The sequence below is a fragment of the Miscanthus floridulus genome, chromosome 9 (genome assembly GCF_019320115.1).
Source record: "Miscanthus floridulus cultivar M001 chromosome 9, ASM1932011v1, whole genome shotgun sequence".
In the NCBI taxonomy this organism is placed as follows: Eukaryota; Viridiplantae; Streptophyta; class Magnoliopsida; order Poales; family Poaceae; genus Miscanthus; species Miscanthus floridulus.
The window spans coordinates 17,363,035-17,371,551 of NC_089588.1; the positions used below are offsets into that span (position 1 = coordinate 17,363,035).

Genomic DNA, 8,517 nt, shown 5'->3' on the forward strand with positions numbered 1-8,517 from the left:
ATCCAGCTCTGATTTGCTTGCACACACGCCTCGCTCAGGAGGGAAGGAGCAGCAATCGGGAGTTCGGGACATCGTCAGCTCAGAGGGAAAAGCAGCTAGCAGCACATCTCGTCTAAGATCCATGTATGTATTTACACTGTTCTACTGCTTGTAACCAAGAATATGCATGCATCCAGTTTGCACTCCAGCACCTTCTACACTTTCTGCTTTACACAAGTAATTTTCTACTCTCCACAAGGCGCCGAAGCACTCTCAAGTCTCAACTCGTCCATCGTACTGTAGCAACCACACAAGGACGCTGTTGGTTCTTCTGTACTTTGCCCTGTTCGCTTGGCTAATAAATCATGGCTGAAAGTACTGTTGACTGATTTGTTATAAGAGAAAAATACCGTTCGTTGGCTGAAAAAGTATAGCTTATAAGCCAAACGAACAGGGCACTTGACGCTCTGGTACTTGACGCTCATCATCTCTTGTGTTACCTTTCTTTTGTCTATTCGATGTAAGGGTGAGCCAAGTTTTTGTTGTGCACTGACTTCTTACACGGATACTCTGTCTGTTATCAGACTCTCATTTTGGAACATTCGCTGGGTTCTCCTCTTTCTTTAGGTGGTGTTTAGTTTTCAAAATTTTGCAAAATTTTACAAGATTTTCCGTCACATCGAATCTTTGGACGTATGCATGAAGCATTAAATATAAATAAAAAATAAAACTAATTACACAGTTTAGACGAAATTCACGAGAAGAATCTTTTAAGCCTAATTAGACTATGATTGGATACTAATTACCAAATAACAACAAAAGTGCTACAGTACTATTTCCAAAAAAAAATTTCCGCCAACTAACCAAGGCCTTAGTCCTACCGAGTTATCGTGAGTCGTGACAATCCAATTGATGGCAGGGACAACCGGACAAGAAGGCTGTAAAGGCTCTCCTGCAAGCACTTCAGCAGCAGCATTCAAGAGGCTAAAGAGCTAGAGCTACTACACTTGTTTAAGCAGGTCAGATGTCGGAGTTAAAAAGATCATTGCACAAGAAAGTAATACTAGGACTGCATACCACTCTCTTTTGCTTTACAAAACGCCTGCTTATTTCCAAAATTCAATTTATTTATAGGAAATCTGGTTGGTATGGAAGCTGCTATAGTGAAGGCATTAGTATCTGGAACGTTGAACCTTGTGGGCAACAAGTTAGCTCCACTAGTCATCAAAGAGTACAGCTCTATAGTGGGCGTGAAACAGGACCTCCTGGACCTTAAACGTCTAGCTCAGGGGATCAATAACCGGCTGGAAGCAGCAGGAGACAGAGCTTTGGGTGATGACCAATTGCTCGAAAAGTTGAAAGAAGCTGCTTACAATATTGATGATATTGTAGACGAGTTCAAACTGAAGGCTGAAAAGTATGAAGCTGATGGTGATGGTGGTTTTGTGTCCAGATACCTGCACACAAAACCAAAATCATTTGTATTTCAGTGCAAGGCTGCCAAAAAGATCAAGAAAATCAAGAAGACCTTTGATGACATTGCAAAGCAAATAAATGTTTTGAATTCAGTCGTTGGCCATGATCCTGTTAGCAATATAAACATGACAACTGTGAATTATCAATCATTGCCTTTCGTGGATGGGTCATCAGTAATTGGAAGAGACCAAGAGATGCACCAAACAATATCTAAGCTGCTAGAGACAGATGACTAAGAGAGAATCAATATAGTTTCTATAGTTGGACTTGGTGGCTCTGGGAAAACTACCCTAGCTCAGTTGGTTTTCAACGATATAAAAACTATAAAGAGTCATTTTACTGTTAGACTATGGGTTCATGTGTCTCAGGAATTTGATGTTAAAAAAATGATCAAGAAGCCATTTGATGCTATTCCAGGTGAGAATTCTGAAGGCCTTTCCGAGACGAATATGGCCAACAAAATCATAGACAAGTTGACCAACAAAAGGTTCTTGCTTGTATTGGATGATGTTTGGAACGAAAACCGTAATAAATGGGGAGAATTCATGGTACTTGTGAAGAATGGTTCACCAGAAAGCAAGATTCTACTCACTACTCGTAGTAGAAATGTTGCTGACACAGTTGAATCTACAACACTGATCAACTTGCCATCCTTATCTGAGGATTAAAGCTGGCAATTATTTCAGCAAAGTTTTGGAAATGCTGTGAAAGATTTGGACTCTGAATTTCAAGAAGTTGGGAAAGAGATTGTGAACAAGTGCGTTGGGGTGCCACTAGCAATTAAAGTTCTTGCAGGGGTCCTCCGCGTCAAGAAACGATTAGAACAATGGCAAGCCATAAAAGAGAGTAATTTATTAGATGTTGAGGGTAGAGAACGTCAAGTATCTGCCTGCTTGTGGCTTAGCTATTTTAATATGCCATTCCATCTAAAGCAGTGTTTCACTATATGTTCAATTTTTCCTAAAGGTTACTGGATTGATAAAGACCAATTGATTGACCAATGGATTTCTCTTGATATGGTCATGGAAGATGTTGTCAAGGACCTGGAAATTATTGGCAATGTTACTTTAATCAACTTGTGCAAATGTACTTTATACAAGATGTGAAGGAAGGAAATGATGAGAAAGTTAAATGTCAGATGCATGATTTGGTGCATGATCTTGCCAGATCCATTTTGGGTGATGAAATTTCACTTGTTGTACCGAAGAAGGCAGTCGATTTCACGAAGATCTGCCGGTATTTTTCGATAACAGAACACACAAGACATCTTGCCCCAAAAAATACATTTAGAAAGGCACGTGCTATGTATATTGCTGAAGACGATGATTTCATATTTGGGAAGTCATTGAAGAAAGCAAAACACTTGCGCAGTATCACTGTGGAAAATGTGCATACATCAGCGCTCACAGCCATACTACAGACCAAAAATTTAAGGTACCTTAGCATTTCAGGATTGAGCTTTGAACCACTTCCTGAGGTTATTTCAGAAATCTGGAGTCTGCAAGCTCTTCATGTAACGTCAAGTAATCTTGTCAAGTTACCTGAATCCATTGGTAAGCTGCAGAAGTTGAGAGTGGTGAACTTGTCGTACTGTTGGCACCTAACAAGTTTGCCAGATTCTATTGCCAACTGTGTCATGATTTCTAGCATAGACCTTTTTGGTTGTGATAAGTTTGCAACTTTACCAAGCTCTATCAGCAGGAATAAAAGGCTAAGAGTATTGAGACTAGGCAATACCAAACTTGAGAGGCTACCATCAAGTATCACGGCACTAGAAAACCTGGAGTGTTTGGACCTTCATTGGTGTTCCAAGTTGATAGAGTTGCCTGAAGGCATAGGGAACTTGAAGAAGCTTGTTGTTCTGAACCTGCAAGGATGTGGAAAGTTACAAGGGATTCCAAAAGGGATTGGTCAGCTTACTCGACTTGAAACGCTGGGATTATTTGTTATGGGGGAGGATGATGAAAATTATGCACATATCTCAGAGCTTGAAAACATTAATAAGATTAGCAGGGAACTAACTATCCATGGTATTAGACATTGTATGGACCCAGATGTTGCACACAAGGAATGTTTGAAGCAGAAGACAAACTTACAGAGCCTGACACTTATTTGTGCAAGTGATGTGGGGGTGAACTCTGAAAGTCATCTGGACGGGTTGGAACCACCGCCTGGAATTGAAAACCTCAAAATTGTCCGGTATTCTGGTCAGGAATCCCCGCAGTGGATGAGGATGTTTCGCTTCCGGCTGTTGTGCGAGATGGAATTATCAGATTTCCCAAAATTGGAGCGACTGGAGGGGTTACCGGAGTTTCCTTGTTTGAAGAAGCTTATGCTCAGTGGAATGCCTGCTCTTAAAAGCATAAGTGGAGGTCCATTTCCTTTGCTGCTGAAGTAATTCATCATGGGTGGAATGCCAAGTTTGGTCGTGGTATGGATGGTAACAGAGGGGGGCATGGCTGATGTGGAAGGAGGACAAGTGCAGATTGGTAATCATCTATCCGTTCTAGCTATATCAAGGTGTCCCAAACTGATGGTGATGCCATGCTTTCCGTAGTCGCTGAATGACTTGAGTTTGGGGTGGAGCAACTTGCAGCTGTTGGGACTGCCTTCCAGTGGTGCAGGATTGCCTTCTTTTACTTTTAGCTGCCTAAAGGAACTTAAACTAAATGATATGGCACCACCACCAGGAGCAGCATCGTACGGATCTGGGTGTCGATGGGAGCTGCTGCAACATTTGACGGCACTGGAGTCCTTAGAGATTAGGTCGTGCGATGGCCTAATCGAGCTGCCAGAGAGCGTGCGGAGTCTCGCATCTCATTCTGCAGCTCTCTCTGTATGCTTCCGGAGTGGCTGGGGGAACTCCGTTACCTAGAAACGATGAGCTTTTTCGACTGCGGTAGTTTGAGCCCTGCACCATCAATGCAGCCGCTCAGGGCCCTCAAAGCACTGGATATTTCTTACAGTAGGTGGGTGGATGACCTCTGCTCTCCGTCTCTGCAGACTCTAGAGGTACATAATTGTGACGGCATAAGTAGCCTCCCCAAATCATTCAGGCAGCTCACCTCACTCAGGATCTCCAAATATTAGGTTGTCATGATTTCCACGAGCTGCCAGAATGTCTCGGCAAACTTTGCTCTCTACAAAAGCTAGGCATCAAGGGATTACCCAGGCTGAGAAGCCTTCCACGATCATTGGGGCACCTCCCCTCCCTCCAGGAGCTCCGAATCGAATACTGCGATGCACTTGCCCAACTTCCCGAATGTGTTGGGGAACTTCATTCTCTACGCATATTCAAGATTTGGCAGTTGCGGAGCCTCAGGTGCCTTCCCCAATCACTGGGGCACCTCACCTCCCTCCAGGAGCTCAAAATAACATACTGCGAGGCACTTGGCCAATTGCCCGAATCGCTGGGGGAACTTCGTTCTCTACGTGTACTCACAATTAGTCAGTCGCACAGCCTAACTTGCCTTCCGCAATCATTGGGGCACCTCACCTCCCTCCAGAAGCTGGGAATTGCATACTGCAGGGAACTTGGCCAACTGCCCAAATCGCTGGGGGAACTCCGCTCTCTAAGTAAATTGGTGCTATGGTGGTTGCCGGGCCTGACTTCGGTTCCTGAATCAATGTGCTGCCTCACATCCCTTGAAGAGCTTACGATCATGGACTGCCCGGGCATTAGACCCTTGTCAGAGTGGATTAAAGGCCTTACTGCTCTGCAGACACTGGAGATCGATGGCTGCCCTGATGATATGGTGAGGCGCTGTGAGAGAAGGAACGGGAAGGACTGGCACCTCATCTCCCACATCCCTCATCTGAATATTGGGCTAGGCGCAGCCCATTATCACTTGGACTTCGACTGGTGAGTTCGTTAGACTCTGAAGATTGGTGCCCTTTACTTGTGCAGTTCACTGGCCAATCTAATTCTTCATCCACATTATTATGATTTGTTCATTGCAGATGTTCAAGGTCTACATTCGGTTCAAGTTTTGTGATACAGTTTGCTTTGGGTGTGTGCTCTCTGATGTCTGCATTGTGCATATGTGAACACTCTTACAGTGTTATGGGTATCCAAACTCCAGTTGTATTGATTTGCACCCAGAATTCTGAGGTATTATATATTTCTCAACACCATTGTTGTTAGTACTCAAGCATGCATACTAACAGCGTCAACTGACAATGCAAGCAAAAGCACTTTTGAAAAAGGTAATTCTCCAGTTTCATTGTGCTTCCTTTTTTCTAACACACAAAAGGGTCCAAGCACCACCTGACAAACACCAAACTCACAGCAGATGCATGTGCGAGGTTAATTTGAACTCTGATTTTAGGTACACCAGGCGTATTTGTATTGATTCATTTGACTGTGGAGGCGTGCAGTACGATAGTTCAAGCTCATTGTGCTTTTGTAAAGTACATGGCTTGGTCACATCATGTTGTGAGGTGTCTTCAAGACAGAGTGTCAGGCCTTTTCTAATGATGCAAGGTACATGAACGGAGATAAATCCGAAGTGCTATGGAAATGCTTTGCAATGTTTTGTTGGAAAATTTCTGCTGCTATTAATATGCTTCAGTTCATCAGTTGTGTACTACTAGTTGCTAGAGTCTCTGTTATTTTGCATGCTGTGAAGCTACTTTTTTTTCAATGTAACCTGAAGCTAATTAATGAAAAGGAATTTTTAATCAGTTATTATGTTCAGCGAAAGATTATTATGCCGTTTGAATCTGCAAGTACCACGAGCAGTTACAATTTGAGTATGGTTTAATTTTAAATAATTGCAAACTAGTTCAGTTGTATCTTTCAGAGCTACTAATTTGCTCTTGTGGAGACAAGTCAACAGATTTATATGTAAAGTGAGCAACCCAAAAGCTATACAGAGCATCAACCTTGGGGTCTGTTTTAGTGTTTTGCCACGAAGAAATGCATTAATTAAGGTGATTATAAGTCAAATAGAGTATATCAACATGATGAATATATCCAGAATAGCTCTAAACTTGGTTTGCCATTTAGTAAATCACATCAAGAATATTTATTAATGTCATTGTCGTGTTTTCCCTTTTCTTTGAAAGTTTGAAGGCTGAGGTTGGCACATACGAAGATGATGAACTGTCGTACATGATTCTAAAATTGACAGCTATAACAATTTATAACAACCTAACAGGAAAGTTTCCATACTCAAATTTAACAGAGCATCAAGCGCCAAACGAGAGAAGAACTGTGATATGCAAAAAAATGTGTGATAAAATGCCATATCATGTTTTTACAACAGACAGCCAAAACAATTTCAATAGCTTGACAAGAAAGTTGTAAGACTAAACTTTAACAGAGCATTAAGCACTAAACTAGAGAAGCCCGCATCTTTACAAAGTATGTAACTGCTGTGTCGATAATAAAGTGTTCTTTCCTAAAAAAAAATCTCGAAAATAATAAGGGCTACCCCCTGAAGCACAAAGTACTAGTTTTTTTTTTTTTTTTTTTTTGGGGGGGGGGGGGGGGGGGGGGGGGGGGGGGGGGGGGGGGGGGGGGGGGGGGGGTGGGGGGGCGCTATTCACCTTTGCTCTGTCAACATGCACCAGCTTGAAAGCCAAATATCGTGTCTTGGATATCATAAACAACCCTAAATGATCTCATTGCTCTGTTCCCCAAAATTTGAACCCCCTTTACATTGGCACCATCTGGCTGAAATGTCAAGCAAATATCATTGACTGAATTCACATAGAACAGAACCATTCGTAGCATCACGGCATACATTTCAAATTTCATCTCTACTTCTGGTAAGTCATTCCAGTCTGTCAGTTCACCAGTTGTAACAAAGCAAATCTTGTCCTTAACGCTTCCCCATGCATATCCTTTAGTTAGCATTGTAATTCTCAATGCCTTGTCAAGTGCATGAAATACTGGAGATAAAATAAATGTATCGGTATGAATCAACTATTGTCATTGTTGCAGTATAGATACAGGGATCAATTTTAAGCCGTATCCAATTGACTGTCATCTCAAGCGGTTGAATAGCATAGAACGGTAAGTGGCCATAACTGATCAATCTAGTCAAAGTCAACATAAGCTTTTCATCTCGAATATATGGTCTGATTGACAGAAACCCTTCATTCTCATGATCACTAGGAAAGCAGTATGAAAAGGCTCTACTGTTTGTCTGTATAGATTATCTGCACCGCAACAAAAAATGAAATCATCAATGGTGTAGTTGTTTGGAGGGGTGAGCTTATTTTGAGGGAAATTGGACGGGTGAGCTTGTCTTTGACTAAGTACCCAACTGAGTATTCTCCCAATGCATATTGTATTCTGTAGAGGCAAGCATCTTGCTCGTGGACACAGCCAAAAAAAAATACCATAGTTCTTGTGCATGGCACGGCAGACCACAGTTGAGCACTTGACATTCTGGTAAGTTGAGGACTTGAAAGGGTTATCAGTCCAGCCTTTCCACTTTGCCAATAGCAGTGGATGTCACAGTGTCACTGAACCGAAGAGAGAGAGAGGAATCAGTGTTAATTGTCACAAGGTTATGAACAGCTGGTGTCCCAAGCCTGATGGTCACAAAAAAGGTAACTTCCCGCAGGCTGTTGTCCCTTATGCCAGTGGCATCTGGTATGTTTGTTGACTGGATACATGAAGGCACCAATGAATGATCTCTATGGAACATAGGAATCGTAAGGCTCCATCAGTATTCAAACTAACACCTACAAGGAAAAGGTTTATTAGGTAATAAAATTTCAGAAAATGGATATTTGAATTAGCAACAAAAACAAACATATCAAGTGGAGAAAATAGAACAAAATGGAAGCTATAAATGATGATATTACAAACCAGGACCACTACTGTTGCATGATATAATTTAGAACTGGTGGAAGTGGGTCATAGCATTGTACCTAAAACTGGACTTGCACTGTCTGACAGGCAGAAATACAAAAACAAGTGCCGGAACGGTATAGCTTTTGCTGCCGTTTTGAGAAAAAAAAAACTATCCAACAGGCCCATTCTCATATAGCCAATTATATGTTATTTCAGAGTTTTAGTTTCGTATGGTTGAAATGTTATATCTATTG

At 41.9% G+C, this 8,517-nt stretch overlaps 1 protein-coding gene and 1 pseudogene across 1 annotated transcript; both read left to right on the forward strand.

Annotated features, from left to right (window-relative positions):
• Positions 1 to 1,127: 1,127 nt before the first annotated feature.
• On the forward strand, positions 1,128 to 4,646 carry LOC136483486 (putative disease resistance protein RGA3; annotated as a pseudogene).
• LOC136479343 (disease resistance protein TAO1-like) lies at positions 4,336 to 6,138 on the forward strand. The gene is made up of 4 exons (XM_066477237.1): positions 4,336 to 4,467; positions 4,512 to 5,317; positions 5,416 to 5,661; positions 5,784 to 6,138. Coding segments are annotated over exons 1-3 (939 nt in total). The 3' UTR covers positions 5,417 to 5,661; positions 5,784 to 6,138.
• Positions 6,139 to 8,517: the final 2,379 nt, after the last annotated feature.